The sequence below is a fragment of the Eutrema salsugineum genome, unplaced genomic scaffold, assembly GCF_000478725.1.
Source record: "Eutrema salsugineum unplaced genomic scaffold, Eutsalg1_0 scaffold_16, whole genome shotgun sequence".
NCBI lineage: Eukaryota > Viridiplantae > Streptophyta > Magnoliopsida > Brassicales > Brassicaceae > Eutrema > Eutrema salsugineum.
The window spans coordinates 2,174,584-2,187,231 of NW_006256858.1; the positions used below are offsets into that span (position 1 = coordinate 2,174,584).

A 12,648-nucleotide genomic window follows, 5' to 3' on the forward strand; every position below is an offset into this window, starting at 1 on the left:
AAAAAAACTCTTAAAACATCAATTATTTTTCAGAATAAATAGAATACTAGAGTAGGTGCAATGAGTTGTCTTCACAAGCATGTATTATTAAAAAGACGGTTTGTTCAACCCAGCTGTGAGTGAACTCTACCTTTTTTGTCGTCTGGCATAAGTCTTTCCATTATTTTCTTCTTTTTCGGATAGGCATGCAATTGTATGTTATGTGATAGATACATGGTAACCACTAGACAAATTCCTAAGATCACCTCTAACCCTAAATCTCATGATGAGGTTCATCAGTATTTTTTATTAATTTTTTTAAGAGAAAATTTTTGGAAGAAGCCGATGAAGTTTTAGACGTCCAATCCTGAACTCGATGAAACTCAATACTCATTAATTCTTTTTTTATTATTATTTCGACTGAAACCAATAAAGAAGCAACACGTGGCCGATGAACCTCAACAAAAGACGCCTCTTCAGGTTCATCATGAAGAACCGGTTGTTTCATTTTTGAGCTTTTAGTTTTTATTTTAAATACAAAAAGGTTTGTGACCCCACCCATAAACCCCATATATCCTTGTGTTGGAGGTGCTCTAATGGCCCACCACCGGATGAAGTGAGCTAGTATTGATTAGTACAGGAGTTGATCTTATGTATTCGGTGGAAGGGATGCTCTACGCCATGTTATAAAGTATTAGCAAATTGATGAGATTGAAGTTTAAAAAGATAGAATAGTAATCCGTTAGTTTTGAGAATAGCCAAAAAATATGATAATCGTAAAATTATTTATTTAATCTGAGAATATTCATATAAATTTAGCCTTCTTAAATTCGTTGAGATCTTTTTAGATCTATCAAATATAAAGAACAAATAGATAAAAACTCAATTCAATTAATCAATCAAAAACTGAATACAACTTATGCCTAAACAACTTATTTATAATAATTTCAAAACACTAAAAAAATTCTAAAATAAGAAAAATAAATTGTCTAAATAACTTAATAAATAATAAAAATATTTAGAATATTTTTAATATCTCACTACATCACAAATACTGGTCCGGGCCATGGGGAATTAAGGCTCAAGAATCCCTTCTAGTTAATAAAAAAGAAAAAAAGAAAAAAAAAATTCTAATGGCCTTCCTTAGTAGTAAATCAACGAAATGACGAGGCTGACAATCGTTTTGGCATGTCTTATCATATTATGCTACGGGTTTCATAAATCATTGTATTTTAAATTTGTAAATGGGTATAAAAAATGATTTTCTTTTAGATTTTGAAATAATAAAAAAAGAAATTAAGCAACTTCATGAAATGACGAGAGATAGACATAATTAATATTTACATTGATGAGGATCAACTATAAATTGTGGATACTGTTTTGTTTTGGAGTCGGATTTACAAATTTCATATTATTATTTTCTTTCATACTCTAGGAATTTTCTTGATATATCTTTCGTTCATAGATCACAAAACACAAGCATTCAATGAAGCATGTAACAATTTTTTTGGTTATTTACCTGAAGTAAAACAAATCATTTACCTTATTAGGCCATCTCCAACGCGGTATCATCCGCGATACGTCAGTGGGTTCGAAAGGTTAGAATACAATTAAAAAAAACTTTGGGCTGAATTATTTGGATGTACCGTCTCTTCCAGATGAGACCGACAAACTCGTCTTAAGCCAGTATCGTTGATGACGTGTCGGAAGGTGAGTAGCTGGAATGGAAAGGAAAGTGGTGTGTTTTTCATTTTTTTTTGCCCGTCCCATTTTGTTTTCGACAGAGAAGTCGTGTGTTTTTCTTTGAGTCTTTTTCTGTCACTTAAAAAATAAACAAAATATTAATATTTAATCAAAAAAACCCTTATATTGAGGATCAGGGTTGGAGGGGTATAAAACATAGAGTCCTTCCCAACTAAAAAATAAATGTTAAATGAAATTAAAAAATGATAAGAGACCCAAACTGGATGGATATCAGCTCTTAGTCAAAGAAACGACGAAATTCCATGTGGTAAATAAATATTTTGCTATTTTCCCACTTAGGTGATATATAGATCTTTTGACATTTTCAACTATTTCTCGAATTAAAGTTCACATGATTAGTAGCCAGTAGTCACTATACCCTCTGACTAAATCAGACGTTCAAGCGTCTATATACCTTGTTAATCATGTACTTTTATTTATAGCTAAATTTGAATCGGGCACTATGCGCAAGTTTTCGACTACAAAATATATTCAAGTTTAATTCGTTGAATCTACAAAAAAATCTTTGGAGGACAAGATGGACTGGATATTGAATTCAAATCCTGATGACAGAAATGGAAACTAATTTAACATTGTGTTTTCTAGTCTTGTGAATTATACGAAGAAATATGTATTTTTTTATCACTATGTGAAAACCTACCTAAATTTCATATCAAATCAATTGGCTTATACACACTCAAAAAAAAAAACTCTAAATAAACAAATATAATACCTTAAAAAGAGTATAGAAAGGAAGCCAATAGATATCAATTAAACAACAACAATTTGACGTCGAAAAAAAAGAAAACAAAATAAAAATATTAATTAAAATGCATCAATAATTCAGACCATTATTCTGCATGCAAATCCTCGATCTGATAAGTAAATAAAAACTATTCCGATTTATTTCCTAGTGAATGAAACGAAACATTCAGCTGTCTTCGTATTGAAATAGTTGCTCGATATATGAGCCGCACGGTGTGCTAGCTTGTTGAACAAACGGTCGATAATGGCATCTCCAAAGTGACCAGCAAGCATTGATTCAGTGACGGATCTCATTTATTATCGTAACCAGCAAAGCAATACGAAACCTTTTTATTTTCTAGTCAATGAAACAACAAAGTTGACGGTCGTTTTGGTGCAGCTTCTTGACACAATGTAGTGTCGGGCTGCGTTGTGTGCGTACTTCTTAAACAGACGGTCGATAATAGCATCTCCAAAATGAGCAACCAACATCGGTTCGGTTATGGATCTTTTTCTGTTTGCCATTATTTCACCAAATTTTAATCGACATGTTTCATCGTCATCTTCCTGGCTATCTTTGTATGGAACTAGATGTTCATGCGTCTCGAAATTGTTGATCTCAAATGATCCTTCATTTTGGACAACTTCCCTCACCTCTTCTTCACCCGCATCATAGAACGGCAAGTTAAATGAATTCACCTCTTCTTCCTTTACTACTCCCTACACACTCACAAAATATATATCAGCAATCATACACTAAGGTCAAATGTAGTATATAAGATGCGTGGTATTCTCTAGTACTTATTATCATTTGATATTGATATTTGAACTCCAACATTATATAAATTCATATCCAAATTAAAAAAAAAAAATTAAAAGAGAGCATGTGATGACTACCTCAGAAACTAAGTCGAGGAGGGAATCAGTCAACAACGAACAATAGTGACACATCTCTCTATATAGAGGATCAGAAGCATTCCTGCCTTTGAATATGAGAACCATACGTCCATTAGACACTACTTCTTCAGAACGCATTTTTAAGAATAACGAAAAATCTTTTTGAAACTGATCCAAGTAACTCTTGGACACATTTAGAGGGCAAGGACTTCTAATATATATGTTCCTCTTGTTATCCTCAATCCCTTCAGGGACTTTAGAGAGCCAATGGATACTGCAAGCTGAGTGAACAAAATGAAGAGATTTGCTTGGGAAAAGCCTCGAGTAAAAAGAACCAGGGACTCCTGAAACGAAGCACGACGCCTCAACATTCATCTTCTGATTGTCTTGGAAAGAACATGCCCACTTGAAGGTCATATTGAAATCATTATCTGGAAGATCATTTAGACAACAATCGATTTCTGGCGGGTTCCGACCCTTTTCTTGGTACGAAGCTATGATGGTGTTGACGATTTCGGACATGGCGAAGAAAGTGTTTGGTCCGGAAGAACAGCCCAACTCAGCTACTTTAATGCATTCAGGAAAGTGCAAATCCAATAAAGTTTCTTTAATATTCTCTACCACCATCGTTTGTGCTTTAGAGAAAACCGTTTTCTACGAAGCCAGATATACCAAAAACAGATAGATTTGGTTAAAATATATTTACGTAGATTCAGGTCTTGTACTATTCTATAATTATCACAGCTAGATGATTAAGTACAAACCTGATGACCAGAATTATTAGCATAGCTATGTTCTCCATCGCCTCCATTCATACTAACAACACTCATCAAAGAGCTCCTATTATATAAATAGAAAGGTCATAACAAAATCAAGATTAATTAGGACCACAAATAAATAAGCTCAAGGGATACAAAGTCATTAAGTCATGATAAAAGTTTTTTTGTTTTAGTTATGATAAAATCTGTTTACCTATTTAATTAGTTTTTACTGAAACACACAAATTAGAAGAACATAGAAAATAATTGTTTACCTTGAAGAAGACATGATGTGGAGAAAAATCTTTGAATCAACTTCTTATAAGATCTAGAGGTGTTGCTACTCTTTGTTAGAATTATATCTGGTTTGGGATAAGCTATATATATCCTTCTTGTTTTAAATCGAAGCAATATATATATATATGCATTTTATTCTTTAATTAAGAAAATAAATTGGAATTTAAATATAACATTTGTAACGACCAAACAGATCAAGTGTATTCGGCTCCTTTATAAAAAAATTCTGGTTTCTTTGTTAAAGACTATACATTTTTCTCTGTTATAAAAAAAAACCGCATATATAGTAGCAAGTCAATTTTAATTTTATTAGAGTTAGGTACAACGATTAGTCTTCACAAGCATGTATTATTTTTTTAAAAAAAATTAAAAAAAAAAACGATTTGTTCAACCCAGCTGTGAACTCTCTACCGTTTTTTGTCGTCTGGCATAAGTCTTTCCATTTTTTTTCTTCTTTTTTTCCCAAATTTTGAAGTTATGCTTCTCTCATGTTGCCTAGTAGTTAAGAACTCTTTTAACATGAATAGTATATTGTACACCCATATAAAATGGTTTTGGATAGTTATGCAATTGCATGTCATGCGATAGATACATTGTAACCACTAGCCAAATTCCTAATGGCCTTCCAAATCAACGAAACGACGAGGCTGGCAATCGTTAAGGGATGTATCATTTTATGCTACGGGTTTCATAATTCATTCAAGTGGAATTGCTAGAGACTAGAGAGGTACTTGTCGCCTCTTTCAGTAGTGCACCAGTTTAATCATTGTACTTTATTTGTAAATGAGTAAAATATAATTTTGTTCGAAATTGTGAAATAATAAAAAGAAATTTAATTAAGCAACTTCAGAAAATGACGAAAGATAGACATAATTAATATTTACATTGATGAGGATCAAATATAAATTGTGGATACCGTTTTATTTTGGAGTCGGATTAACAAATTTCAGAGCAATTGACGAGTAAGCGGCCTCACCGAGATTAGTTTCTTTCTAAAATGAGGAATTTTCATGATATATCGTTCGTTCATAGATCACAAAACACAAGCATTCAATGAAGCATGTAACATTTTTTTTTTGTTAGTTACCAGAAGTGAAACAAATCATTTATCTTATTAGTCAACGAAACGACGAAATTGCATGTGGTAAATAAATATTTTGCTATTTTCCACTTAGGTCATAGATCTTTTGACATTTTCAACTATTTCTCGAATTAAGTTCACATGATTAGTAGTCAGTAGTCACTATACCCTCTGATTAAATCAGACGTTCAACCGTCCATTGTTAATCATAATCATACACTTTGATTTATAACTAGATTTGTATCGTGCACTATGCGCAAGTTCTTCTCGACTAAAAAATATATTCAAGTTTAATTGGTTGAACCTAAAAAATCTTTGGAGGACAAGATGGACCGGATAATGAATTCAAATCCTGATGACAGAATGAAAACTAATTTAACATTGTGTTTTCTAGTCTTGTAAAGTATACAAAGAAATTCATTATGTGAAAAAACCTACCTAAAGTTGGCTTACACAAAAAAACTCAAAATAAAGAAATATATTACCTTAAAAAGAAAATAGAAAAGGAAGCAAATAGATATTAACTTATCAACAACAATTTGACGTCGAAAAAAAAGGAAAAAAAAATAACAAAGATTAATTAAAATGCATCATTATGTAAAAAAAAAAAAAATGCATCCACTATTCAGACCATTATACTGCATGCAAATCCTCGATCTGATAAGTAAATAAAAAGAATTCCGATTTATTTCCTAGTCAACGAAACGAAACATTCAGCCGTCTTCGTATTGAAGTAGTTGCTCGATATATCAGCGACACGGTGTGTTAGCTTGTTGAACAAACGGTCGATAATGGCATCTCCAAAGTGACCAGCAAGCATTGCTTCTGTGACGGATCTCAAACTGTTTGCAAAGTTTTTACTATTTTCCAGTCGACTTTGGTCAGAGTAATCTCCTTCTTCTACACATCCCTTCTCGTGTGGCGTAGGAAATTTAAACGTACCAAACTTATTAATCTCGAATGAGCCTTCCTTGGCAACAATCTCCCTCACCTCTCCTTCGTCGGGATTGTAGAACGGCAAGTTAAAAGATTCCACGTCTAATTCATTCACAAACCCCTACATGCACTAGCTCTCATCACATTCCTTGATAAAATTTATTTTACCAAAACTTTCATGGTTCTTAATTTGCTCATCATCTCGGACAGATGACCAGATCAGGTAAAAATAAATAAAAGTAAAATAAAGTAGGTTAATAAATACCTCAGAGACTAGATCAAATAAGGAATCTGATATCAATGACCAATTGCCAAAACAGTCTTTAGACAATGGATCAGAAGCTTCTCTGCCTAGGAACGTGAGAATCATGCGCCCATTAGACACTATCTCTTCCGAACGCATTCTAAGAAACAACGAGAAATCCTTTTGGAACTGATTCAAATAACTCTTGTAAAGATTTGCGAGGCATGGACTTCCAGGATAAACGTTCTTTTTGTTATCTTCAATCCCTTCAGGAACTTTAGAGAGCCAATGGATACTATATGATGAATGAGCAAAATGAAGAGAGTTTATTGGGAAAAGCCTTGAATAGAAGGAACCTGGGGTTCCCGAGACAAAACATTTTCCTTTAACGTCCATGTTCAGCTTCTCGTAAAAAGAAGGGATCAATTTGAAAGTTGTGTTGAAGTCGTTCTTGGTAAGATCGTTTAAACAACAGTCGATCCCCGGTGAGTTTTGACCTTTTAGTTGGTATGATTCTATTATCGTGTTGACAATTTTGGACATGGCCAAAAATGTGTTTTGCCCGGAAGAACTGCCCAAGTCAGCCACTTTGATGCACTCTAGAAACCCCAACTCCAATAACATGTCGTTTATGCTCTCTTCCACCAGCAATTGTGTTTTGCATACAAGATTTTTCTGGAAAGTCGAAAATATGATTATGAAAAAGAGAGTAAATTGTCTTTTATATCTATGATAATATAATAGTCAATGTACCTGAATAAGTGAATTATTAGCGTAGCTGTGTTCTCCATCTCCCCCATTCATACGAAGAGCATCCACCAAACGGTCCCTAGTAACAATAAAAATAAAAACGCTTGGTTTGGTTTGGTTTTGTTTGATCATATAAAATTCACAATTCGGGTTCTTGATGCCAATAAGAATATGATGAATACTAGTCAAGGTACATAAACAGAAAGGGTACACAGTTATTGATTAGTTGTGATATAAACTTTACCTTAAAGAAGACATGATGTGGAGAAAAATCTTTGAAGTGCTGCTACTCTTCGTTTATATTTAGATCTGGTTTGGGATAAGCGATATGCTTCTACTTTTAAACTACTCCTAATTCACAGTCAACAGTTTGGAATATATTTGAATTTAATGTTTTAATTAAAGCCAATTTGGCATATAAAGTTATAACTTACAGTATATCCTCTGTTATATAAAAAGACCATGTAGTAAGTCAAGTAAGTGGGTTGTTGGGTCTTCTATAGTAATTTTATTAGAGTCAATTTCATGCAATAACTTACTCACCAATTTATAGTCATCCATGTGATGAAGAATGATGTCATGTGATAGATGTAATCATGTAAATGGTGATCGTTTTGGATTTTTGAGGCCACAAGAATTACAAAAACCATCAAATATGGATGTAAACATAATATTTTCTTAAGGAATAATAATTTATTAATTCTTGTAGATTTACATGAAACATCTTATATTTTAAAACAGAAGAGCTATACAGAGTTAGTTTTGTGTATTAAAAACAGTATAAATTTCAGTTTCAGCAGATTTGTGAAGCTGCGTTTGGAAATATGTGGATATAGGTCCCAGTCTCAGCCATATGAAAGAAGTCAAAAAAATTTAGTACACTCAAATTTTTTACCTGATCGATTATCTTCCATGTCTAGAAAAAAATTAAAATTTCTATCTCACCCCAATTTCTCAGTATAAAGACATCTAATCTTGCTCTGCCAAGCAACTTGGTGGCAGAAATGTCCAAAAAAACTTTAATGATCAAACAATATCCATTTTCCATATTTCCGATAATCCATCTGTAAGTCTCTCTCCAAATTCTCAGCCGCATATATTTCAAAATGTTTTTTATTTTTACTTTTTTCGACAAGATTGGTTATTTTGTGATAAGTCGGAAACTATAATTAATATTATTTTTTTGGCTTTTGGTAGAATTTGTTTTATCTATTATTCCAATGTTGCAGTAAATAATTGTGTCAATAATGCAAAGTTTGTCTCCAGCTTTGAACAACCAAGAATCTGGAAACAAAATATACCAAATAACTCAAAAATCTAAAAATTTGATATCCCAACCCAACAATAGAAGTAATGTTTACAAATAGTTAACCGGGCGTCTAACACCGCGTGGGATTTCGTTATAAATGAACCTAAAGTTCCCGATGCAATTATGCAAATGATTTCGACGTTAAGTGAAGATTTGATCCATAGGTTACACTGCAAAAACATAAAACTGATGTCCAAAATTTTGAATCTGGAGTGCATCGTGGCAACCAAACTATTTTGCCGCTAAGAAGATTTTGTCATACATTCAATTAGTCTACTACTCCCAAAAGGGCCAAAACTTAAATACAAGGATATAATAAAGAGACTTAAGATTTCTTGGAAAAAAAAAAAACATTTCTTGAAAAGGCTTTGAAGATCGAAGACGTTATTGCTTTTTTTTTAATGATTTGAAATTTCAAAAATACGTACATATCTAGAATTGCATGAACGTAACTTCACAAAAATTAAATTCTCATAAAAGAAAATGTAAAAATCAGGCAATTGTACTAATCACAATAGCTGACAATGTATACGTTGGCCAAATTGATCCAATGATTATTAAAAGTTAAAATCGTTTTTATGGCTTCTTCAATTATTCAAAGCATCAAATCTAATTCATGTTACTTCTTAATCAACGAAACTAAGAAATTAACCATTGGTTTGTTGCGCAAAGTATGGTAACTTTGGGCTAAATGGTATGTATACCTATCGAACAGACGATCAATAATGGCATCTCCAAAATGAGCAGCAAGCATCGGTTCAGTGATGGATCTTGCCAAGTTTGCCCTCTTTCTAACGACTTCAAATACACGTGATTGGTCCAAATCATCATCATCTTTCACTTCAGTACGACCAGTTTTGTGTGAAAAGAGAAGACCAAATATCGTCTCAAAATTGTTGATCTCAAAAGTGCCCTCGTTTTCGATAACTTCCTTCACCTCATTTTCGTCCGGATTGTAAAATGGCATGTTGAAATATTCCACTTCTGATTCTTTCACAATCCCCTGCATGTACCACAAAATTTTATTATAACTACGATCTGCATGGCTTTTATTTAATCATGTGCCAATGGTAAAAAATAGAAAACAAACAAAATTATGGCGGTTGAATGACTTTTATTATCTTTCCACTGCAATTTCAATTATGACTAGCCAATATAAATATTTTAAATAACAATAATACTTGGCGTTCCACATATTAATTGGAAATTTAATTTATAACAATAGACAAAAAATAGAAAACAAAGAAGAGTAATATAACAAATATACCTCAGAGACTAAATCGAGGAGAGAATCAGATATCAGCGACCAATCTCGAAAACAATCTTTTGATAAAGGGTCCAAAGCTTTTCTGCCCAAAAAAGTGAGAGCCATGCGTCCATTAGGCATTGTCTCTTCCGCACGCATTCTCAAAAACAATGAGAAATCATTCTTGAACTGAGCCAAGTAACTCTTGTACACATTTGGAGGGCATGGGCTTCTTAGATACACGTTCGTCTTGTTTTCCTCAAGACAAGGAGGAACCTTAGAAAGCCAATGGAGACTAAAAGATGAATGAACAAAATGAAGAGACTTGCTTGGGAAAAGTCTCGAGTAGAATGAGCCTGGGACTCCCGAGACGAAACACATTTCTTTAACATCCATCTTCAGCTTCTCGTGAAAGGAAGGGATCAATTTGAAGGTAGTGTTGAAGTCGTTGTCTGGAAGATCGTTAAGACAACAATCGATCTCTGGTTGGATTTGACCCTTTTGTTGGTATGTTGATATGATCGTGTTGACGATCTCGGACATGGCCAAGAAAGTGTTTTCACCGGAAGAACATCCCAAGTCGGCCACTTTGATACACCCGGGAAAACCCATCTTCACTATCATTTCCTTTACGTTTTCTACCACCGCCAGTTTTGCTTCGGAATTAATAATTTTCTGAAGTTAAAAAGTCAATTAATTATATGCAGCATGCAACCTTGAACCAATGATGTCAAAAAAAAAGCGAGACAAAAATGGGTTGCTCAGAAAAGTTTTAACACTAGTATTACTGATTTGCCACATATAAAGAATATATTTTCCAAAGCACTATGATTCACATGAAGCAAAACTAGATTTTTCGTACCAATCACAGAGAAATACTTACCTGCGCCTCAGAGTTATTTGCATAACTGTGTTCTCCATCTCCACCCTTCATGCTAAGAACACCCGTGAAAGAGTCCCGAATGTATATAACACAAGTTGATTTGATAAGATGAAATCATGAATATCGGACATTAGGGTTATAAATATATAAGCAGAAGAGGGATGCAAAGTAAGACCTTGAGGAAGACATGACATATAGAAAAATCTTTGAATTTTTTGTTTCTTTGTTTTACAAGATGGAGAATGATTATATTTTATAATGGTCTGTATTGACACGCTTTTCCATGTTTAGTTATTTTGCCAACAATTTTTTTAACAGCAAAATAAAAAAAAATAATTCTAATTCTAATTTTATTTGTCACCATAATAGACTTTATGAATTTCCACTAGACCAATTGACATTATTCAATATGGAAGTAGAAACTCAAATGTGGAAACTGGATAGTGCGTTTGATTTCTAAGAATCTACCTTACCTCTCTGACTCTCTCCTTTGTCCCAATTGTACAACGGCAAGTTGAACGACTCCATCTATAATTCCTTCAAAAGTCCTTCTGCAAATATATGAACTATAGTAAATGCATATGATTATAGCTTTTTCATTTATAAATATATTTTCTTACACGCAAAAGAAAAAAAAGCGTACATAAAAAGTTAAATGTGAGTAGATGATTTACTGTTTAAATTTTCTGTTGTTGGATCAGGGCTTGATTATATTTCTATGTAAATAGAATCATACAAACTACGTCAAAGGTGATTTGGATTACGTTAGCATTCAATTTTTTCATCAGATAATCAACTTGTATTATAAAAATCAATTCAGAATTATCAATTTTTACACGTCTCCTTTAAAATTTTAGGAATTGATAAGAACAGAAATTGAGATAATCTCTTCAAAATAAAAGAAAAACATTTGCGTTCGTATTTTAGTTTAGTCTTTAAGATGCTAAACATATATGGTGCATTTGTCGTTGAATGATCTGAGAACTGGATGGCATAAACATAACGCATGTGTGTTTAGGAACATTTATTCAAATTTATGCTAATGGACAAAATAAGAAAATATTATATTTCTTTTAATGGTTTAACAGAGGAGTAGTTGGAGCTTTAAAAGATCAAGTTGGTTTTAAGCAAATAATTGCAGAAGAGAACGTTTGGCCCATTCTTAAAGGAGTAGACCAGGATATACATCCCCATGCTCATTCGTCTCGACAGTCCCAAGCTCATTATTAATCCAAGAGAATGTAATGGAGTGGTGGATTAGCGAAGAACTATGTTCCTAAGTTAAATTTGATGATGTTAAGTTTCCGAGACCTTTCTAATGGATCAGTTTTATTTAGACTTTGATTTTTAGTTTCTCGGAGATCCACCGGAAACATCTATTTCCGACAATTCGTCAACGATAGCTACCGTCGGTATATGACTTACTTCTTGTAGCGCAAGTTAGTGTGGGTTCTATGCCTAAGTGTCACGAAGACTCTAACTTAAGAAGAAGGTTTCTGTTGTAACGGATGCAAGAAGAAAAACAGTAAACGTAAAGATTGCACACAGAATTAATGTGGTTCACCAACGATGTGTTGGTTACGTCCACGGGCAAAGGAGACTGATTTTATTACGGAGACAGAAAGTTCAAAATACATCAGAGATTAAGTTATCATGCTTATTTATAGCATAAACCCTAATTAACCCTAACCGCAATTGGGCTCGTTCACTTAGGCCCATGTCAAAGCCTTCATGCAGAAATAACGGCCCAAATGCACGCAAACTTCTACATTGTTCACGCA

The 12,648-nt window shown here is 33.2% G+C and overlaps 3 protein-coding genes across 3 annotated transcripts; all 3 read right to left on the reverse strand.

The window, feature by feature from the left end:
- Window positions 1–2,480: 2,480 nt before the first annotated feature.
- Window positions 2,481–4,615, reverse strand: LOC18020996 (salicylate/benzoate carboxyl methyltransferase). The gene is made up of 4 exons (XM_006403913.2): window positions 4,397–4,615; window positions 4,128–4,203; window positions 3,364–4,017; window positions 2,481–3,186 (listed from the first exon to the last, which is right to left on the reverse strand). The coding sequence occupies exons 1-4, from the start codon at window positions 4,408–4,410 to the stop codon at window positions 2,818–2,820; spliced, it is 1,113 nt and encodes a 370-aa protein (XP_006403976.1). The 5' UTR covers window positions 4,411–4,615; the 3' UTR covers window positions 2,481–2,817.
- A 1,453-nt stretch (window positions 4,616–6,068) lies between these two features.
- LOC18020997 (salicylate/benzoate carboxyl methyltransferase) lies at window positions 6,069–7,769 on the reverse strand. The gene is made up of 4 exons (XM_006403914.2): window positions 7,674–7,769; window positions 7,433–7,508; window positions 6,701–7,354; window positions 6,069–6,556 (listed from the first exon to the last, which is right to left on the reverse strand). The coding sequence occupies exons 1-4, from the start codon at window positions 7,685–7,687 to the stop codon at window positions 6,185–6,187; spliced, it is 1,116 nt and encodes a 371-aa protein (XP_006403977.1). The 5' UTR covers window positions 7,688–7,769; the 3' UTR covers window positions 6,069–6,184.
- A 1,588-nt stretch (window positions 7,770–9,357) lies between these two features.
- Window positions 9,358–10,924, reverse strand: LOC18020998 (salicylate/benzoate carboxyl methyltransferase). Its single transcript, XM_024157980.1, has 3 exons — window positions 10,868–10,924; window positions 10,006–10,659; window positions 9,358–9,741 (listed from the first exon to the last, which is right to left on the reverse strand). The coding sequence occupies exons 1-3, from the start codon at window positions 10,916–10,918 to the stop codon at window positions 9,358–9,360; spliced, it is 1,089 nt and encodes a 362-aa protein (XP_024013748.1). The 5' UTR covers window positions 10,919–10,924.
- Between the last annotated feature and the right edge of the window lie 1,724 nt (window positions 10,925–12,648).

Excerpts from the sequence above, each read along its gene's own strand:
- LOC18020997 (XM_006403914.2), bottom strand. Across the intron at positions 7,355-7,432 it reads CTAATAATTCACTTATTCAG|AAAAATCTTGTATGCAAAAC; the intron begins GTACATTGACTA and ends TCGACTTTCCAG. Across the intron at positions 6,557-6,700 it reads TATTTGATCTAGTCTCTGAG|GGGTTTGTGAATGAATTAGA; the intron begins GTATTTATTAAC and ends TAGTGCATGTAG.
- LOC18020998 (XM_024157980.1), bottom strand. The coding sequence starts at position 10,918 with ATGAAGGGTGGAGATGGAGAACACAGTTATGCAAATAACTCTGAGGCG. Across the intron at positions 10,660-10,867 it reads CAAATAACTCTGAGGCGCAG|AAAATTATTAATTCCGAAGC; the intron begins GTAAGTATTTCT and ends TTTTAACTTCAG. Across the intron at positions 9,742-10,005 it reads TCCTCGATTTAGTCTCTGAG|GGGATTGTGAAAGAATCAGA; the intron begins GTATATTTGTTA and ends TGGTACATGCAG.
- LOC18020996 (XM_006403913.2), bottom strand. Across the intron at positions 4,018-4,127 it reads CTAATAATTCTGGTCATCAG|AAAACGGTTTTCTCTAAAGC; the intron begins GTTTGTACTTAA and ends CTGGCTTCGTAG. Across the intron at positions 3,187-3,363 it reads TCCTCGACTTAGTTTCTGAG|GGAGTAGTAAAGGAAGAAGA; the intron begins GTAGTCATCACA and ends GTGAGTGTGTAG.